Source organism: Eleutherodactylus coqui, chromosome 11 (genome assembly GCF_035609145.1).
Source record: "Eleutherodactylus coqui strain aEleCoq1 chromosome 11, aEleCoq1.hap1, whole genome shotgun sequence".
Classification (NCBI taxonomy): Eukaryota; Metazoa; Chordata; class Amphibia; order Anura; family Eleutherodactylidae; genus Eleutherodactylus; species Eleutherodactylus coqui.
Window position 1 is genome coordinate 63,260,947 of NC_089847.1, and position 21,326 is coordinate 63,282,272.

Here is a 21,326-nt window from a genome sequence, read left to right on the forward strand (position 1 = left end):
CCCATGTTTCCCTATAGAGCCTCTTTTTATCGCATGGCAAAGCATAGACTTGCGATTTTCGTGCGATGTGATTTCAACATTAGAAAGTCCTATTGACTTTCGTGCTAACAAAATGTGCGAGAAAATCGCAAGTGTCAGCAATGTTTTTGCAAGAAAAAGCATGGCTGACACTTTTAAAAAATTGCGGTAAAAAGTTGCGATTTTGACGTGATTTTTTTGGCGGTGATTTTGCGATCGCCAGTGTGAAGGAGCCCTGAAATACAGAAGGCCAGTGATTGGGTCCTGGTCAGCAGCAACCAGGACGGACAGAGTGGCTGTGAAACAATTTCAAGTTGTGGGAAAACCTCTTAAAGCAAAAACAACACGGTCGTAGTTCAAGGCATGTGCTGTACTTTAATCCCAGATAAGAATAGGACATGAAAGGTCGGACAGCGCACGGCCCACGTAGGTCGGACAGCGCACGGACGAGTGTGCTGTCAAATGCGAATTGCGCTCACAACTCACAGTACAGCTGTCTGCCTTTGCAGGGTAAAATATAGTTATTTGCATTAGGAAGCCTATTCGTATCTCATGCTGCCGGTAAACCGCTTGGCCTGAAACTACTGCCAGGTTCCTGGTACAGGTTCTGTTGCTGGCATAACTCTCATTACGTTTCTGCAGGATGCGTGATAAGTGTCTGATCTCCGGGGTCCCAAGTCCTCCCATATAAATGGAAAGGCAATCATGCGTGTGCACTACCGCTCCATTCAGGGCTATGGAAAGCCAAGTACAAACATGATCTCTGGCAGTCACATAGGGAACAAAGTGGTAATGCATATACATGACAGCTGCTCCATTCATATAGGGGGGCCTCAAGACCCTGTTCTCATAATCAGATGAAACGCCCACAGATGGAACGCCCAGCGATCAGGTACCTGGTCACCTATCTTCTGGCCAGGTGATAAGTTCCTTGGTGGGACAACCCCTTTAAGTAGTGGGTAACAGTTTCTGGTTCTCTTTCTTAAAGGGATTTTCCAGGCACAAACTGGAAATTCTGAAAATGTTGAGATGTAGGAGGTACAGCAAAGTAACGGCAACCTTCTATCTACTGCCCCGAACCTTCTTGTTCATCCCATGCAGCCGCTAACCTGCCGCTGTGTTTACATGCATCACTTTCGAAGTAAGCACAGCAATAGACTGTTCCCTACAAATCCCAGCATGCATAGAGCTTGTGAGCCGGCCAGCGCTGAGGCTCCATCTATGGTGCTGTAGGTAGGTCACAGATTCCCTTCAAAAGCACAGCCTCCCGGATACTCCGTGAACATGAATCACATGAGATCGATGTGTAAATTAGCATTTGATTTCTAGAAAAAAATGCTAGATTACTACTGACACCCAACATCCATCCAATGGGATATTTAGAATATATTTCATACATATACATTCTGTGTCCTCCATTGTCAGTGACATTCAATTAATAAGTAATAGAAGCTAGTAAAGAAGGAAATAACATAACTAGTTGTATTTTAGAACATTGTCTATATCTAACATATAGCAAAATCTATATTTCAAGAAAACTGGTAAAAAAATTCAAGAACTGTCACCACAGTATAAACAGTACAACAAATATGAAATACATCGTCGTAGCCATTAAATCACATCCATCTATCACTGCTGGGACAGTCTGCCAACTGATCTACACAACCAGCCAGGGATCCACCGACATGCCAGGAGCTGTATGGAAAAAGAGAAAATTGTTTAACTCAAATCCAAATCGTATGGTAATACACAGATTAGACGTCTTAGAAGGGACATTCACCCATGTAGGCAGTTTATGACAAAGAGGCATGATGGAAGATAAATTTGGTGGAGGTCTATGAGCTGATCACAGGGTTCATTAAAGGGAATATCTCATGTATTTGGTTTTAGTTTCACCGACTTCCTCCCGTTGGTATCGCTAGGGCAGCATATATCTAAAATGAGAGGTCAGTTAATGGAGAAACATAATTATTAGGTCATGTTCACAGGTGGCCAGGAGACCTCTGTCAATCCGAGCAGCTCAATGCAGAGAGCTACCTGCACTTCGGGGACAAGGACCGCCTGTGGGGAGCTGCAATAAGAAATCATTTTCTCAGATCTGCTAATAAAAGCATTTACACAGGTAGGGCTGGGCAATTAATCAAATTTGATTTAACACCAATTTGCTGATGCACAATATTAATTTTTGATGTTAGCCCTGCCCAATTGTGGGTGTGGCTAATTGGCTGGGGAAAGTGCTGGGGAGTGGGGCTGTGATAAGTGGGAGAAAGTACATGGAGACTGTGATAAAGGAGGAGAGGACAGTATATGGAGGATATGATGGGGTGTGTGCAAAGTACATGGGGGCAGGGGAAACCCCATTCTTCATGTAACAAAAGTTGATATCCCATTCTTCTACATAAAGGAGTCACATGTACAGCAATTCCTAGATAAGTACTGATTTGTCCCCTACAAGTCTGATAATTTATTATATGTTAAGTAAATCACATATACAGGAATTCCCTATGTAAAAAGGTGCCTTGGTATTTTTAGCTTGCTTAGTAGAGATGAGCGAACACCAAAATGCTCGGGTGCTCGTTATTCGGGACGAACTTTTCGCGATGCTCGAGGGTTCGTTTCGAGTAACGAACCCCATTGAAGTCAATGGGCGACCCGAGCATTTTTGTATTTCGCCGATGCTCGCTAAGGTTTCCTTGTGTGAAAATCTGGGCAATTCAAGAAAGTGATGGGAACGACACAGCAACGGATAGGGCAGGCGAGGGGCTACATGTTGGGCTGCATCTCAAGTTCACAGGTCCCACTATTAAGCCACAATAGCGGCAAGAGTGGAGCCCCCCCCCCTCCCAAAAACTTTTACTTCTGAAAAGCCCTCATTAGCATGGCATACCTTAGCTAAGCACCACACTACCTCCAACAAAGCACAATCACTGCCTGCATGACACTCCACTGCCACTTCTCCTGGGTTACATGCTGCCCAACCCCCCCCCCCCCCTCCCTCCCACAGCGCACACCAAAGTGTCCCTGCGCAGCCTTCAGCTGCCCTCATGCCACACCACCCTCATGTCTATTTAGAAGTGCGTCTGCCATGACGAGGAACCGCAAGCACACACTGCAGAGGGTTGGCACGGCTAGGCAGCGACCCTCTTTAAAAGGGGCAGGGCGATAGCCCACAATGCTGTACAGAAGCAATGAGAAATAGAATCCTGTGCCACCGCCATCAGGAGCTGCACACGTGGGCATAGCAATGGGGAACCTATGTGCCACACACTATTCATTCTGTCAAGGTGTCTGCATGCCCCAGTCAGACCGCGGTTTTTAATTCATAGACACAGGCAGGTACAACTCCCTATTGTGAAGTCCCTGTGGACCCACAGCATGGGTGGCTCCCTGGAACCCACCGGCGGTACATAAAAATATCCCATTGCATTGCCCAACACAGCTGAGGTAGTAATGTCGTGCTTAATGCAGGTGGGCTTCGGCCCACACTGCATGCCCCAGTCAGACTGGGGTTCTTTACAAGTGGAAACAGATGCATTTATAATTCCCTGTGGACCCACAGCATGGGTGGGTGCCAGGAAGCCATCGGCGGTACATAGAAATATCCCATTGCATTGCCCAACACAGCTGAGGTAGTAATGTCGTGCTTAATGCAGGTGGGCTTTGGCCCACACTGCATGCCCCAGTCTGACTGGGGTTCTTTACAACTGGAAACAGATGCATTTATAATTCCCTGTGGACCCACAGCAGGGGTGGGTGCCAGGAAGCCACCGGCGGTACATAGAAATATCCCATTGCATTGCCCAACACAGCTGAGGTAGTAATGTCGTGCTTAATGCAGGTGGGCTTCGGCCCACACTGCATGCCCCAGTCAGACTGGGGTTCTTTACAAGTGGACAGATGTAGGTTAAACTCCGTGTGCACCTACAGCATGGGTGGCTCCCTGGAACCCACCGGCGATACACAAAAATATCCCATTGCATTGCCCAACACAGCGGATGTAACGTCAGCTGTAATGCAGGTGGGCTAAAAATTCATTTGATTACACTGTAGGCGAGGGCCCACAAAAATTGCTGTATCAACAGTACTAATGTACATCCCAAAAATTGGCCATGCCCAACCAAGATGGCAGGTGAAACCCATTAATCGCTTTGGTTAATGTGGCTTAAGTGGTAACTAGGCCTGGAGGCAGCGCAGTTTAACGAAAAATTGGTTCAAGTTAAAGTTTCAACACTTTTAAGAGCATTGAAACATAAAAATTGTTTAGAAAAATTATGAGTGAGCCTTGTGGCCCTAAGAAAAATTGCCCGTTCAGCGTGATTACGTGAGGTTTCAGGAGGAGGAGCAGGAGGAGGAGGATGAATATTATACACAGATTGATGAAGCTAAAAGGTCCACGTTTTTGATGGTGATAGAGAACAATGCTTCCATCCGACAAGTGGGGGTAGCTTTTCAGAAAGCGCTGAACCACCAAGTTAAAGACGTGGGCCAGGCATGGCACGTGCGTGAGGCTGCCGAGCTGCAGAGCCGCCACCAGCTTACGGCCGTTGTCACACACGACCATGCCCGGTTGGAGGCTCAGCAGCGGAAGCCAGTGGTCGGTCTGCTCTGTCAGACCCTGCAGCAGTTCGTGGGCCGTGTGCCTCTTCTCTCCTAAGCTGAGTAGTTTCAGCACGGCCTGCTGGCGCTTGCCCACCGCTGTGCTGCCACGCCGCGTGACACCGACTGCTGGCGACGTGCTGCTGACACATCTTGATTGCGAGACAGAGGTTGCGTTGGAGGAGGAGGAGGAAGGTGGTTTAGTGGAGGAAGCATACACCGCCGCAGATACCACCACCGAGCTGTGGCCCCGCAATTCTGGGGCTGGGTAGGACGTGAGCGGTCCCAGGCTCTGACTCTGTCCCAGCCTCCACTAAATTCACCCAATGTGCCGTCAGGGAGATATAGTGGCCCTGCCCGCCTGTGCTTGTCCACGTGTCCGTTGTTAAGTGGACCTTGGCAGTAACCGCGTTGGTGAGGGCGCGTACAATGTTGCGGGAGACGTGGTCGTGCAGGGCTGGGACGGCACATCGGGAAAAGTAGTGGCGACTGGGAACCGAGTAGCACGGGGCCGCCGCCGCCATCGTGCTTTTGAAAGCCTCCGTTTCCACAAGCCTATACGGCAGCATCTGTAGGCTGATCAATTTTGCAATGTGCACGTTTAACGCTTGAGCGTGCGGGTGCGTGGCGTCGTAGTTGCGCTTGCGCTCAAACTGTGGCACTAGCGACGTCTGGACGCTGCGCTGAGAGACATTGCTGGATGGGGCCGAGGACAGCGGAGGTGAGGGTGTGGGTGCAGGCCAGGAGACGGTAGTGCCTGTGTCCTCAGAGGGGGGTTGGATCTCAGTGGCAGGTTGGGGCACAGGGGGAGAGGCAGTGGTGCAAACCGGAGGCGGTGAACGGGCATCGTCCCACCTTGTGGGGTGCTTGGCCATCATATGCCTGCGCATGCTGTTGGTGGTGCCTCCCCAGCTGATCTTGGCGCGACAAAGGTTGCACACCACTGTTCGTCGGTCGTCTGCACTCTCAGTGAAAAACTGCCAGACTTTTGAGCACCTCGGCCTCTGCAGGGTGGCATGGCGCGAGGGGGCGCTTTGGGAAACAGTTGGTGGATTATTCGGTCTGGCCCTGCCTCTACCCCTGGCCACCGCACTGGCTCGGCCTGTGCCCACACCCTCACTTGGCCCTCCGCGTCCTCGGCCGCGTCCACATCCTCTAGGCCTACCCCTACCCCTCAGCATGCTGTATTACCAGTGATTTGATTTCCCAGGCAGGAAAGAAATTGGCGCAAGGCTGCACTCAACCGTAGCTGGTTGCGTCAGATTTTTGTACGTTGTACACGCAGCACACACGTACACGCAGACCTTAGGACTGACACAGGCAGGCCAAATATAATTTTTTTCCTTTTTAGCTTAGGGAAGACCCCACTGCGTATATTCAATGAACAAGAAGTTTAATATCTGTGGTGTGGCCCTCAAAAAGTGTCACACAAGTATAGTGTAGCAGAGTTATTAACTCTAGCAGAGCAGGTATTTGCCAGTCAGGATACACAATGGCGCTAGGCTGCAGTAAAGCGTAGCTGGTTGCGTCTGATTTTTGTACGTTGTACACGCAGCACACACGTACACGCAGACCTTAGGACTGACACAGGCAGGCAAAATATAATTTTTTTCCTTTTTAGCAAAGGGAAGACCCCACTGCGTGTATTCAATGAATAATAAATGTCTTCTGGCCCTGCCTACACAATTCTATCCCTGTAGTATTAATGCCGGGTGCAATGCTCTGCACAGCCGGTTTTGAGAAAAAAAAAAAAATATGCAACACTGCTAACAGCAGCCTGGACAGTACTGCACACGGATAGAAGTGGCCCTAGAAAGGACCGTTGGGGTTCTTGAAGCCTACACTAACTCCTAACACTCTCCCTGCCTAACCCCCACTTCTGTCCCTATTGCAGGGCGCAATGCTCTGCAGATCCAATTTTGGACAAAAAAATAAATAAAATACTGTGCTAACACAGTACTGAACACTAGTAGATGTGGCCCTGAGAAGGGCCGTTGGGGTTCTTGAAGCCTACACTGACTCCTAACGCTCTCCCTACAGCAGCACCAGCAGCAGCACTTACCCTCAGCTAAGTCACAAGGCATCTGAGCCGAGCCGCGGGAGGGGCCGATTTTTATACTCGGGTGACATCTGATCGCCCCAGCCACTCACTGCAGGGGGTGGTATAGGGCTTGAACGTCACAGGGGGAAGTTGTAATGCCTTCCCTGTCTTTCAATTGGCCAGAAAAGCGCGCTAACGTCTCAGAGAGGAAACTGAAAGTAACCGGAACACCGCGTGGTACTCGTTACGAGTAACGAGCATCCCGAACACCCTAATATTCGCACGAATATCAAGCTCGGACGAGTACGTTCGCTCATCTCTATTGCTTAGTAACAAAAACAAAAAAAGGAGAAAATCAAGAATATAGTCAAAAATTGAGAAGAGATTGAAAAAAAAAAAAAAAAGTTCTAAAACAATAAACACAGGTATATTCACACCCCTTTGCATGGGTGCTAATTAGCACTGTCAGCAGTTCTGTACGTTCAAAACTGCTAAAAGATTCCTTTTCAGCGCACGAGTTTTGTGCTTCAGAGCCACAGATATGATCCGCTGAACTTCAGTGAAGCTAAAGGCTGTTTTAGACACAACTATTATCGCTTAAAAATTGCTCAAAGCCGTCTTTTGAGCGAGAATCGTTGGGCCTAACTGCACTGGCATCCTGCAGTTTTCGTTAAGCCGTCGCTGATAGCTGTCTTTCAGCGTGCTGAAAGACAATGATGAGTCTTATCAGGAGTTTCAGCTGGTATCCCACTCTCTGAACACAGCCGGGGTATGAGGAACACAGCGGTCCAGCTGTGTTCTGCATACCCCGCACGGAGTGCACAGCTGTATAACAGCTGAGTGCTCCTTGAACAGCCGGGGTATGAAGAACATAGCACTCCTCTGTGTTCTGCATACCCCGCTCAGAGCGCCCGGCTGTATAACAGCTGGATGCAGATGACAAGCTGCCCCGCTTGTCTTCTGCATACCCCGCTTGGAGCGCAAAGTGATCACTGAGCGATCACCTTGCCCTGTAAATGCACACAACGATTATCACTCAAAAGACATCTTGTGTCTAAACCAGGCATAAGCCACATGCAAATCTGCAGCAGAGATCTAATATTCAGCTACAGATTTCTGCTTTGGGTAATTCTGAAAATCACTGCTGGATTTGCCTAGTGCAAATCCTGACCATGTGAAGATAACCTTAAGGACCCCAAAACTTTACACTGAGGCGGGACCAGGTGACTCTTGCAAGTGTAGTTACGGGTCTCTTAAATTTCACCCAACAGACCCAATGTATAACACACAGCTTGGCCAGACCGAGCATTCATCTGTATGGGAGAGCTGGGAGAAACAGCTGTCAGCTAAATGAGCATTTGGTTAACAGCTATTGAAGGTTTATAGAGACCTGAAGGCTGTGCTCCCATGAATGGGTTGCTTTGTCCGAATCTGGCTTTGGCCGCGGCCAGTCACCCTGCGTACCTGATTTTTCTGTAATGTGGATGACTGCGGCGGCTCGCCATCGGTCATGCGCAGTACAGCTTTGTTTTTTGTAATGTTTGTATCTCCTGCACCGTCACTAAGCACTGATGTGGGTACCCACAGCTTATACACAATGTTAATTGTGTATGGGCTGCGGGTCTGACGGCCTCCATTGACTTCAATGCAGGCCGTCCACGTAGGGTCCATGGCAAAATAGAGCATGCTGTGATTTTTCTTCTGCTCACAGAATATGCAATTCGTATTTGCCAGTGTGAACAAAAAAGCAAAAAGTTCACACCTTTCAATGCCTGCATTTTGCTGGGGATGCAGATTCCGCAATTGGAATCCATTCGTGTGGGACCCCGCTTCCAATCCCCAGGAACTGATGGAGCACTGTGATACTTTCCTGCATGTGTGTGACATCACTGGCATGTTTATAAAGATGTGCTCCCTACACACAGGGGATTTTATACAGTAATATTTCCAACATAAATAAAACGCGTCGCCTTCTACTGACCACCATCAAACTTTGGAACTATGGATATCTGAAATGATCATTACACAAGAAAACCTAATCTAAAGTTATCTGGAAAGCAACCACCATAATATGTGGAGTATACCAAGACAATGGTCAACTACAAGGCCTGTGCCACCTCTGAACATAGCTAATCCCAACTCAATGCTGATATCTGAGGGTACATCGGAGCGAGACCCAACATCTCTGTTCACTGAAACGAAAAGAAATGCAAAATGTTAGTACAAACAAGTATGCCTGGCTATTGAGTTATACACTACCTGCAACGCATGAGCCCAGTATCCGGTGGTCCTGGTGGAGGCCCCCAACGTCCTCACAGCATGGCGAGCATAAACATCCGGAGATGGAGCAAACAGTGGTAAGAATCCACAAGAGGACGGACGTTTGCCTCCTACACACAAAGGAGTTAAACACTGCACAAATACTCCGCTGGACGACACCTCACAGCCCAGCTGTCTGCTGAAGGTTTCCACATAAGCCTGGATGCAGGAAAAACAAAAAATGTTTAGTACCGTGTTAACCAGTAGAGCATTAAGCCTGAGGAAGAACCCTGAGTAGGTTGGAAAGCTCGCTATAACATCATGTATTTTTGTTAGCCATTAAATGGTCTCATGTCTACAAGATTACTCGGTTTCTCTTACTGACAACAATCACACTTTGGATAGAGGAAAGCATTAAAAATACAAAGTTAGGCAGAAGCAGTTTCTAGATGAAAGATGGCTCCACCTTCATGAGACATTTGTATGGAGAAGAATAAGGCAGAAGTATATGAAGTGGCTACTGCAATATAACAAGGCCTCCTGTGCAGCTGTGTGCTTCGTCACACATTGATGGGGACCCCCGTTAGCGCCTTTGACATATCTGTTTTATTAACCCTTTGCAATCCAATTTGAATCCTGGTTTTCCTAGGGGGCTTACTCTTTATCTGCTGTTATACAACAGCGCTATCTGCTGGCTAAAGCCAGTACTGCATGAGGTGACACGTTGGATAGGCTCCAACAGCAGAGAGGCTGGCTATATACAGTAAGAGAACCCCGACATAGGCTCCAAAATCAGAGCTGTACAGCCTTAAATCATGATATCTTCATAGGTCAGACGCGGATTGGAAAGGGTTAAATACTGCTATTCCCCACAACATAGCAAAATATATATATATATATATATATATATATATATATATCCCAAAATACCAAGTCCCCATACAACTACGTCAACAAGTCATAACTCCTGCAATGCGACAATGAAATCTATTGGTCGTCAAGGCACAAATAGGCTGGTCATGAAGGAGATAAAGTACATCTGTCATCAGGCTATGCCGTCCTATGTAAGGGCAGCAGAACATGGACAAGCGCACCCCCTAGTAGCCAAAATATCACAAAAATATGCCGCTTGGCTAATGGTGCGTATAAATGGAACTATTTTAGTTCATGAAATCATTCAAAATGAAAAAAAAAACAACAAAAAACATGTAGGCACACTTTAATTACCAAGGTCTGCACAGCCTTTGGAACAGAGCCTGAAGACAGATTCTCTTAAGGGGGTTTTCTGCCATTTTTTTTTTTTTTACTAATAGCTCCCTACTGTCCACAGTCCCTCTCCAATATACTGACCTGTCTGACAATGCTCCTCTTCTGTGTTTCAGCAGTGTGTGACATTTTTTGCAATGTAACCACCAGCTCCTGGCCCAGTGACATCCCATAAGCAGGTTACATGGGTCAGGACTATCTGCTCCAAAGGCTCATTTACACACACAAAGATAATCTTTTAAATGACTGAAAGATTAAAAGATTTTGCGATCTATTTGCATAAAGTGTTAATGGCCAATAACACATTATCATCCTCATTTGCATGTAAATGGGCCTGCAGGAGCTGTTTGTAGAGCCCAGCATGTGATTAATCACAGGCCAAGCTGTGCACACAGCTGCATTGTTCTCCTTGTGGCTGCCAGTAGGTTACAATGCTATCTGCCGCCTCCCATTGATATAAGAGATTGCGGTCTATTGAGAGATACTTTATCTCTTACTAGCTGAAGGATGGATTTTTAAGTTCACCTTAAAATCATCATTCAAACTAAAACTGCACGATGCCTGCGTTTACATGTAACGATTAACGATCATTTTCGGTTCTTTGAACGAATTTTGAGCAATAATCGTTACGTGTAAATGGGCCTTTAGCCTTGTTTACAAGACCTCACACTCTATCCAGGGGGCCTGCTATATGACACCGTCTACAGAGGTGGTCGCTTTGAACCCAATGTACACAAAGACTGGGAGAAAGGATAGCTGGTAGTGGGAAAGCAGCAGTCCTTAGGAGGTGAGCATTGCGGGATTGTGGGATGTTTTTCTTTTTAAATCACAACCTCCTTCCCACTGCCGCCAATATTTCATAGTAATCGCAAAATACCTTTAAAACGCAACTTTAAAGGTGTTTCGCGATTTCTTGATTTGTGTGCAAATCAAGACATTCCCACAGCTAATTAGCCAAAAGGCACAATGACTTGCGTCTTCTTTTTAAGCCTCTTTCACATGGGAAGGTAGGCATGCAAAAATCACGAGCTTTTTAGAACCAATGATTTCCTATGTGAGCCCTTACACAGAGAAACACCTTAATTAGCATGCTGCTGGAGAACTGTCCGCTGAATGAGGAATTAGGGCAGTGGGTGAAGTAGTAACTGATCATATAAATTATAAAGAGAATCTAATAGCAGCTCTTTCCTGAAGGTGCATTTACACAACAAGATGATACCTCAAAATGCGCTTAAACGGCAGAGTAACAGTTTTAAGCGATCACTTTGCATAAACTCTTAAGTAGCTAATTAGCTACTTAAAGGGGTTGTACCGCAAATCAAAGTAAAGTTAAACACTTCTGTATGGCCATATAAATGCACTTTGTAATATACATCGTGCATTAAATATTGGCCATACAGAAGTTATATACTTACCTACAGGGGGTCCCCCCCCTGTGTTGGCGTCCCCGTCTCCCTGGTGCCAACCAAATCCTTCTCCTGGCTCGAATAGACGCGCTTGCGCAGTCTGCCTCTTCTGTCCCGTGGATGCGCCGCTCCAGCGTGCTCGCGCCACACAGCTGCTCTGTGCATGCGCAGACGACCTGTGCGGCGCGTCCACGGGACAGAAGAGGAAGACTGCGCAAGCGCGTCTATTCGAGCCAGGAGAAGGATTTGGTCGGCGCCAGGGAGACGGGTACGCCAACACAGGGAGGGACCCCCTGTAGGTAAGTATATAACTTCTGTATGGCCAATATTTAATGCACGATGTATATTACAAAGTGCATGTATATGGCCATACAGAAGTGTTTAACTTTACTTTGATTTGCGGTACAACCCCTTTAAGAGCTTAGGAGTGTGTAAATGAAGGCTCCCGCTGGTGTGCAGAAGGCAGCTGGAGCACAGTCTTCTGCATACAGCTGCTTTGTTCTCAGAGCTCTCAGCTGGTATCCAGCTGAGAGCTCCGAGCGGGATACCAGCTGAAAAAATACCATCAGCGGTATCCTGCTGAGAACTTAGCGTGCTTATCGCTGATTTTTAGCTTGCTAAAAGTTAGCGATGAACGAATAGTGCACAATGGCAGTGCGTTTAGACGCAACAATTATTGCTTAAAAGATGGCTTTTGAGCGATAATCGTTGTGTCTAAATGGGCCTTAAAGAGGTTTGTGTTTTGGCAGATTTCTTTTAACCCCTTATGGACATGGCCTAATTTGGGCATAAGGATGCAACGATTTTTGGGGGATTTTTTTCTCCAATTTCAAAAATCATAACTTTTTTGTTTTTCAATGGACATGTTGGTATGAGGACTTGTTTTTTGCGTGGCGAACTGTCGTTTTATTTGGTCCCATTTTTGGGTAAATATACCATATTGTGAAACCTATTTATTTTTTTTATAACAGGGAGAGAAAACACATCAATTCTGTAACTGTTTCTTTTTTTTTTTTACAGCATTAATCATGCAGCATAAATGACATGAAACATTTTGTCTGCGGGTCGGTACGATTACGACAATACCAAAATTCTTTTTTTTGAAGGTTTTACTACAATAAAAACCCTTTTTGTCTGAATTTTTTTTCTACCTCACTGCATTAAAAGTCATATAAACTCTTATTTTTCCGTGGACGGCACTCTTTGAGGGCTTGCTTTTTATTGGTACCATTTTGGGGTACATATGGCTTTTTTGATCACTTTTGCCTTCGTTTTTCTTCTACGTCTTTTGCTGTGCAAGATCAATAAAGTGTTCAATTTATTATACCGCTTGTTATAGATAGGATACCAAATATGTGGGATTTAATTTTTTTTTTTTAAATACAAATAGGGGTAAGCGCTTTTTATATACCTGTAGGGGACCTGTACCATAGCAGCAATGATCACTATGATCAAGCATTGCAGGACTTTTGTTAGCAATGCCTTATTGCTTATAATAGCGATCATAGGCAATGGCAGGCCGGGACCCCTATACCTGGCACCCTGTTGCTATGGCAACCCATCAGCCCCCTGCGATTGAACTTATGGCTGAAGCAGATCCGTTCTATGATGAAACCAAATGTACGCCATTGACCTAAATGGGGTCCGGCTTCTGTTATTTTCCGAGATTTAATAGCGCTGCATGTTGCAGTATTTCATGCTGGATTTCAATGACAATCTGTAACAGAGTCTGTAATGTCGGTGTGAAAACGTCATTACACGAAGCAATTCTGTTAGCCCTATTTAAGCAAAATGATTATGGTTACATTAGGACACAAATGTTGTTTCTGACATCACAATGCTCTTGTATACTCTATACAGGCACTAATGTATGCATTAATACTTAACCCTAGAGGCAGCTGTCTGAGCATCACTTTTGCCGATAGATCCAGATATCACATTGACAACGGCTCCTCGCTTCTTCTGTACCATTCCGGGAACCACTAGATGGGCCATCACTACGGCTGCAGCTACGTTAACATGAAGGATCTCCCAGACTTTATCCTCTGCAGCCTCAACAAGACTTTCCGGAAACTCATCGTACACTCCAGCATGATTCACTAGAATACCAATATCCAAATCCCTCAATGCTTCCTTAACGGCCAGGTACACCTCCTGGCCCCGACTCAAATCTACATCAATAAAACTGGTATTAACTCCATAATTTCCAGCAATGGCCTCTGACATGCTGTGTAACTCCTGTCGCTTGTTGCAGATCAGGATGATATTCATACCGCACTTTGCCAGCTCTTCGGCATATGCCCTGCCAATGCTATTGGTGGCACCTAGAAGAATACAGAAAAAATATTTAGTGTTGTCCCTATAAAACCAGGCTGCCTCCGCCTTAGGCCTCTTTCACACAAGCGACAGCGATATCGCAGCTGTGTTCCCGCGATTTGTGTGTGATATTTCAGTGCTTTCTCGCAATTTTGGGGTAGGTCTTCTTTTCCAAGAAAATAAAACCTACCCTAATTTTTCAGTATTTTCAGGGGGGCTTGAAATATAAGCTCAACCCCCAAAAATAATGCCTAGCTGCATTAAATTGAAAAGAAAACAAACAACCCCCCCCCCCCCCCCCCACACACACACAATACATTACCTAACATGCAAGGTCAGGGTCCTCTCGCTGGTCTCCTTCACTCCAGCACACTTGCTTGCAGTCCTCAGCAAATTGCTTCCTAGTTGCGTGGTTCATAAACCCTGCCTCCAGGAAGCAATGGCTCTAATTGGTTCTCAAGTGCCATGGCTCAGCCAATCAATGCCAATTTAACCCCTTAAGGACATAGCCTATTTTGGGCATAAGGATGCAATGATTTTGGGGGGATTTTTTGATTTGGTCATCAATTGAGATGGGATGGTAGCGCTAATGTAAAAATGTCTTTTTGAGATTGTGGAAATGTTCCTCTGTCTGTTGGGTTGTAGCAGATCCAGTTGTATCTGATGGCCTGGCTATAGACAATGAGCTTTTTGATGCATGAGGGATAGAAACTGTCCCATCAGAGGTATGCGGGCCGATCAATAGGTTTCTGGTACAGGGATGTCTGTATTGTGTTTTTTAAAATTTTTATGGTGGTGTCCAAAAAGTTGATTTCAGTATATGAGTAGCTTAAAGGGGTTGTCCTGCAGAAGCAAGTGCAGTTATGCACTTCTGTATGGCCATATTAATGCACTTTGTAAAATACATCGTGCATTAAATATTGGCCATACAGAAGTTATATACTTACCCCCTCCCGGTGCTGGCGTCCCCGTCTCCATGGCGACGACCAAACTTCTTCTCTGGTCGCCGGAACAGTCGCGCTTGCGCAGAGAGGAATCTTCTTCTGGATGGTCCGGGCTCACGAGCTGTGTCCTGGCTCCTCCCCCTTCTCAGCATCATCGTGTAGCTCCGCCCCCGTCACGTGGTGCCGATCAGCCAATGAGGTGGCTGTAATGGGCAGTGGAGCTCAGATAGCAGAAGAACATCCATGGTGCACCATGGGAGAAGACCCGCGGTGCACCATGGGAGAAGACCAGCAGCAGCCATCTTGGAAAGAAGATTTTTTAAAGTTACTGAACAAGAATTCAGGTAAGGGAATTTTTTTTTTTTAATAACACCTGCCAGCAGTATTCCTTTACAGGTACTGGGGGACTAGGCAAAAAAAAAAATTTTCTCTTTAGGCGCGGGACAACCCCTTTTTAATGTCAGCTATTCATAGCTTAATATCAGCTCATCATATACTGAAATCAATTTTTGGACACCACCATAAAAATTTCAAACAACTCAATACAAACATCCATATAGCCATTGAAAGGTATCATATCTACAGGATTACTTGGTTTCTCTTGCTGGGACACCCCCCCGAAAATACTGAAGACTTAGTATAGGGCTTTCTAATGTTAAAGTTGCATTGCATCGCACAAAAGCCGTGATTTTGTGTGATGCAGTGCAACACAAATGAAAGCTCCATAGGGAAACATGGGCTACAAATAAAAGAAAAAAGAAATAAATCACAAATCACGCCTATATAGAGCATGCCACGATTTGTTTCCTTGCAACATCGCATCAGAGAAAACATGGCGAATGTGAAGGAACCCAATTAGAAAGCATAGGCTTCACAAACTTGTGATTTGTGGCGCTGTCGCATCGCGAGAAAATTGTAGGACTTTGTCACCCGTTTGAAAGCGGCCTTACAGCTCTCCCTTTCAGGGACCTTTCACACACGTGGTATATCTCTGCAAGGTTCACCTGCTGTGGATTTCTGCCCCATAACTCACATGTATACATGCAGATTCTGGTGCAGAAGTTTCTGCATCTTTAGGTGCATCTTGCAGAAATATTCCAGACATGTAAAAGGTCCCTTACCAACTGTGTATGGAGGGAGAGTATTTTGACTCTTAAATGCCTTTAAATACAAAACAGAAACCTAGAGGTATTCAGGCTAATAATGAAAAAGCATTCCTAATTAATCATGTAATGATCTTGTGCACTGCAGACGCACACTTAGGGGTTTGAGCTGAATTAAAAAACTTTTCTACACTTGACACAGTGTTTATAAAATGTCTTACGGGATAAATTAGTAAAAATATCATGTAGTGTCATCAATGGTATATTAAAAAACACAAAAACTGGCCCCATACTTACTATTGTAGAAATGCAAGAGGGCAGGTAACCACCACTGATAACCACCGCTCACACATCCTCCCTATATAGAGGGGTGGCTGCCCAGCACCATGCTTAAGGCCCATTTAGACACAATGATTATCGCTCAAAAGATGTCGCTCAAGCAACTTTTGAGTGATCATCGTTGTGTCACTTACAGTGCAAGATGAGCGATCAACTTGTGCTGCCAGCGGAGGATGCAGAAGACAAGCGGGTTGTCCCCTTTTGTCTTCTGCATCCAGCTGTTCTCTGCTCCGAGCACCCGGCTGTTATACAGCCGAGTGCCCCAAGTGGAGGTTGCAGAAGACAAGTGGGGTGACCCCGCTTGTCTTCTGCATCCAGATTTTTTTCTGCACGGAGCCCCCGGCTGTTATACAGCCAAGCGCACCATGCAGGGTATAATATGGAGAACAGAGCTGGACTGCTCTGTTCTTCATACCCAGCCTGTGTTCAGGGAGCGGGATACAGCTGAAACAATAGTATTAGCTGTATCCCGCTGTAAATCCCTGATAAGGCTGATCATTGTCTTTCAGCATGCTGAAAGACAATGATGAGCGACGACTTAACGAAAACTGCACAATTTAAGTGCAGTTACACACAATGATTATTGCTCAAAAGACGGCTTTTAAGAGAATCGTTGTGTCTAAATGGGCCTTTACACATAGGTAAAGCATACACAGGGTGTCTGGCCACATGGTACGTGTAGTACACCACTACAAGGGCTTGTCAGATTGTGTATTTTGGCCAAAATATTAACCAATACATCGTATTTATCAGTAACATATAGTGCGGCTTTGAACACTGGGAGAGCCAAGAGTGCCAGTGTGGTTCACCTGTGAGGTGTGGGCAGCCTGCTGGTTTGAAATATGGCATCACTTATACGTTGTAAGTCTGCATGGTGCACTACACGTATCATGTGGCCTGATACCCTATGTATGCTTTACCTATGTGTAACCATGGTGCTGGGCAGCTGCCCCCTGTATATAGGGAGGATGTGAAAACGGTCTGGCCGTCTGCATGCTGGGGGATGTTCTGGATTATCTTGTTTTAGAACAATAGTAAGTATCTGGCCAGTTTTTGTTGCTTTGTGTCCCCTTTTCATTTTTTAATGGTATGTAAGTTACTACAGACAAAGGGAGGTGGGAATCCATCATGGGATGGTGCTGAAGGTCTACTCTCGACCTCTGGGGTTGAACATTGTCTCCCTTCCTCCAGGTTGATTTTGCCTGAAACCACCGTGATGAATGCTAAATATAATATTGTGCTGCTTTCTCATATCTGCATGTCCTGCTTGTATCTTCGTTTTCTTTCTCGATATTTTGCACATTTACCTACTAAGTAAACTTGATTATTATTTGGCCTGTGTGTATGTGAGGCCGTGTAACCTACCATAAAACAGTCACCGTGCTGCGGTCTGCTGCTGGCCTACCGCCTGCTTCCAGTTCCAGTAACTGGTCACAGTGGTTAATCGCTTAAGGCCAATTTAGACACAACAATTTTCGCTAAAAAAAAAAAAAAAAAAAAAAAGAAAAAAAAAATCGCTCAAAGCCGTCTTTTGAGTGATAATTGTTGTGTCTAACTGCACTGACATCGTGCAATTTACGTTAAGCCGTTGCTGATCGTTAATCTTTCAGCATGCTGAAAGATCAGCAATCAGTTATCAGGGATTCACAGCAGGATACAGCTGATACTATTGTCTCAGCTGTATCCCGCTCCCTGAACAAAGGCTGTGTTCCCCATAACCCGCTCAGCTGTATAACAGCCGGGCGCTCCGAGCGGGGAACAGCTGGATGCAGAAGGCAAGCGGCCCCACTTGTCTTCTGCATCCTCCGCTCGGAGGACACAACTCTTATTGCTCAAAAATCGCTAAAAACATTTTTTGAGCGATAATCGTTGTTTCTAAACCAGGTTTTATACCATACGTGACTGAGCTATCTGGAAGCAGGAGGAGGCAGGATGGCACGTGACCGCGGTATCTGGAAGCAGGATAGCAGGGGTCCACAGCTGAGGGGAACAAAGGCCCTGAGATGTCAGGAAGGCGAGTATAAGGCTGCATGCACACAGTAGAGACGGTTTCTGCATGTGTAATCCGGCCCAAGCGGTGGCGGTCACACGTACCTTCATTCTTGAATCTTCCTCTGTACTGCAGATGGTCCACACGGCTCGCCGTCAGATATGTGCAGTATAGATTTTTTTTTAAAACTCCTGCTTTTCCCGTGGAATCCACAGCCCGTCCACAATTGACATTGCCCGTGGGTCGGACTGCTTCCATTGACTTCAATGGAAGTCGTCTGTGTGGACACTGCAGGAAAATAGACCATGCTGCGATTTTTCCTCTGCAAGCTGAAACCGCAATTGGTTTCCACTTGTGTTCATGAAGGATCACTTTCCCAACACTCGCTATGAGCGGTATTTGCTGCGGGATCCAGACGCCCGCTCTGGATTCCGCAATTCATATCCGCCCGTGTGTATTTACTTTTTTTGTTCCTCCTTAGTCTATAGACAACCCCATTAAATTCTAAGTGAGATCTTAGAGATTTCTCGCAGCACAGTTCACTAAGTGTCTACTTACCGGTCACTACAGCCCATTCTCCGTACTGCTGGACGAGGTCTCTCCGACTGTGCAGGCACAGGGTAACATGGAGTCTCATCAGACTATAACAATCATACAAGATACAGAGGCCCTTCTTAGCGGTGTACAGGGCGCCAACTACAGCCAAGAACTCCACATGGTTGTGACAGGTCCTGGCCACTTCTCTGTACAGGAGATGAAAGCTGTCCACGGCTGCCATGGAGGTCGCCAATCTGCAAGCAGTGGGAAATTAATTATGACCAAGGTTCCCAACCACATTATATAGCAAAGGGGTGTCCCCACCTTAGCAAGTCATGGCTGATGGAGACCACTAACAGTGGAGCTCGATTCAGCTATACTGTTTCCGTAACGCCCATAAAACTCAATAGGAGTTACACAACAGCGTAGCAGGGCGAGCATTGTATGGGAGTTACAACAACAGGGTAGCACAAGGTGTGCGACTATTCCTATCCTCCTGACCGCCGCACTCCAGCACAGTGGGGAGCACCCTGGCTCAAGAACTGTGCTATGAAAGTCTAAGACGGGAATACTCTTAACATTTAAGAAAACTTCTTAGATCAGCTATGATTAGATCATCTTTAAAAGGATTGTCTAATTATAAACTATTGATGGCGTATTCACATGATAGGCATCAATAGAAGATGAGTGGAAGTTTGCCACACAGGGCCCCCGCAAATCAGCAATTTGCTGGGCTGGTGCTCTTGTGCACGGAGCTGATTTCTGCAGGAAGCAGACAGCTCTGTTCCCACTGCAGTGGCCAGGCTTGGTATTACAGGCAAAGTTATCATTGAGGTGAATGGGGATACAACCTGCAAGACTAAGCTTGGCCACTGCAGTGGGAATGGAGTGGTCCGCTTCCTGCAGAAATCAGCTCAGGGCACGAGCACACCAGTCTGGCGAACAGCTAATCAGCAGGGGTTCGAGGTGGCAGATCCCCGCTGATCTACTATTGATAGGCATCAATAGTTTACAACTGGACATCCCCTTTAAAAGGGTTGTACCGCAATCAACTTTTATTACCCATCCATAGTCTGATTAGTGGGGGTCACATTCAATTTTTTAGGCTTTTTTTCCCACTCTATGAAGAATTCTAAGAAAATTGCCTGAAAAAAATGCCAAAGCTCAGCGCGCTGTACGAGGATTAAAGTTACTCAAGAAACTAGAACTGCCTCCAAGATGAGGAAAGCAACATAAAACACACGTCTCACTACAACCGCCATCGGGGTGCAGCAGGAAATCTGTGGGAAACAAAGCCACTATAAAGATGGCGGCACACCGCAGTCCGCTGTCAGGCCAACGTCAGTACCAGGCGCCTTTTACAGATCTAGGACCATCCAATATCCAGGTTACCCTACAAAGGCGTCACGTGGCAGGAGGGGCGGGGCTTATAATACAATACAAGAATGGAGCTGTCATGACAGCAGACCTCATCACTGCTCTCACTTCCTAAGGCCATTTGGTCATAACAGAAGCCTGACGAGGACGAGACCGAGTCCTCCCTCCCGAATGATACGCCATATGTACACGAAGGGGCGCTCATACCTGCTGGATCACCGGCCTTTGTCTCCGTGCTCAAGTCTTGCCGGGTCACGTGAAACAGAGGGCGATGCTGATAGGCTGACACATGACACGTGAGCTCTGTCGCCATGGCTGCAGGTCTCCAGGTCCTGGCAGCTCCGTAAACAGACTTATTATATCATTACGCTGGTCGGAGAATACATTTTCATTCTAGTATCTATTATTCAGCTGAGGTATTGTTACCAAAACTAGTATGACGTAGATGAGTGAGGCATTTAATATACGATAACCTTCCTTACCTAGTTTACATACCTGACAGGACCTACCTTCTGTAGACAATAACACACACCACGTGACACGTTAACCCCTTCCTGCTGTAGGAGACAGCCCAACAAAGAGTTCTCCAAGAAAGTGTGATGAGTGGAATGGCTCCCTGCAGGGCAGACTATTTCAATCGCAGCTATAAAGTGAATCCTGCATTCTGCTGATACTGTTCAGGAATTGGTATTTATGCAATAGTTAACCCCTTCCTGGCAAACAGTTTTGGCTTAGTTTTCTTCATCCTCATGTTCCAAAAACTTTTTAACTTTTTTTTTTAATTTTTCCATCAACGTAGCCATATTAGGACTTGTTTTTTTATGAGACAAGTTGTTTTTAATTGTACTTTAAAATGTACAAAAAAACTCGTAAAACATTCCTGAGTGGGGTGAAATAAAAAATAAATAAAAACCCACAATATGCTTTACTTTTAAAAAAACAAACAAACATTTTTTTTCTTGCCACTTTCTGACACTCAGAACTTTTTAAAAAGAAATCCATAGATGGAGCAGTGTGAGGGTTTTTTTCTTGTGTATGTTGGAGAGAACCAAAGTTTTTAATGGTATTTTTGTTTTGTGGTGCATATAACATTTCATTTTTTTTTATTCCACTAATTTTGAAAGCAGAAGCGAA

At 45.8% G+C, this 21,326-nt stretch overlaps 1 protein-coding gene across 4 annotated transcripts; it reads right to left on the bottom strand.

The window, feature by feature from the left end:
• Window positions 1-373: 373 nt before the first annotated feature.
• Window positions 374-20,459, bottom strand: LOC136581623 (inactive hydroxysteroid dehydrogenase-like protein 1). Of its 4 annotated transcripts, none has more exons than XM_066582226.1 (5): window positions 20,400-20,459; window positions 18,837-19,069; window positions 13,474-13,910; window positions 8,915-9,133; window positions 374-1,713 (listed from the first exon to the last, which is right to left on the bottom strand). In XM_066582226.1, the coding sequence occupies exons 2-5, from the start codon at window positions 19,054-19,056 to the stop codon at window positions 1,648-1,650; spliced, it is 942 nt and encodes a 313-aa protein (XP_066438323.1). In that variant the 5' UTR covers window positions 19,057-19,069; window positions 20,400-20,459; the 3' UTR covers window positions 374-1,647. The 4 variants fall into 4 exon arrangements, with proteins under 4 accessions (XP_066438323.1, XP_066438320.1, XP_066438321.1 ...); XM_066582223.1 differs by lacking the exon at window positions 20,400-20,459 and adding an exon at window positions 20,284-20,378; XM_066582224.1 differs by lacking the exon at window positions 20,400-20,459 and adding an exon at window positions 20,059-20,193.
• Window positions 20,460-21,326: the final 867 nt, after the last annotated feature.

What these genes read in the sequence shown, in the direction of transcription:
- LOC136581623 (XM_066582223.1), bottom strand. An exon ending in AGAATGGGCTGTAGTGACCG is followed by an intron (nt 13,911 to 18,836) that starts GTAAGTAGACAC and finishes GTATTCTTCTAG; the next exon opens with GTGCCACCAATAGCATTGGC. An exon ending in ACTGGGCTCATGCGTTGCAG is followed by an intron (nt 1,714 to 8,914) that starts GTAGTGTATAAC and finishes TTTTCCATACAG; the next exon opens with CTCCTGGCATGTCGGTGGAT.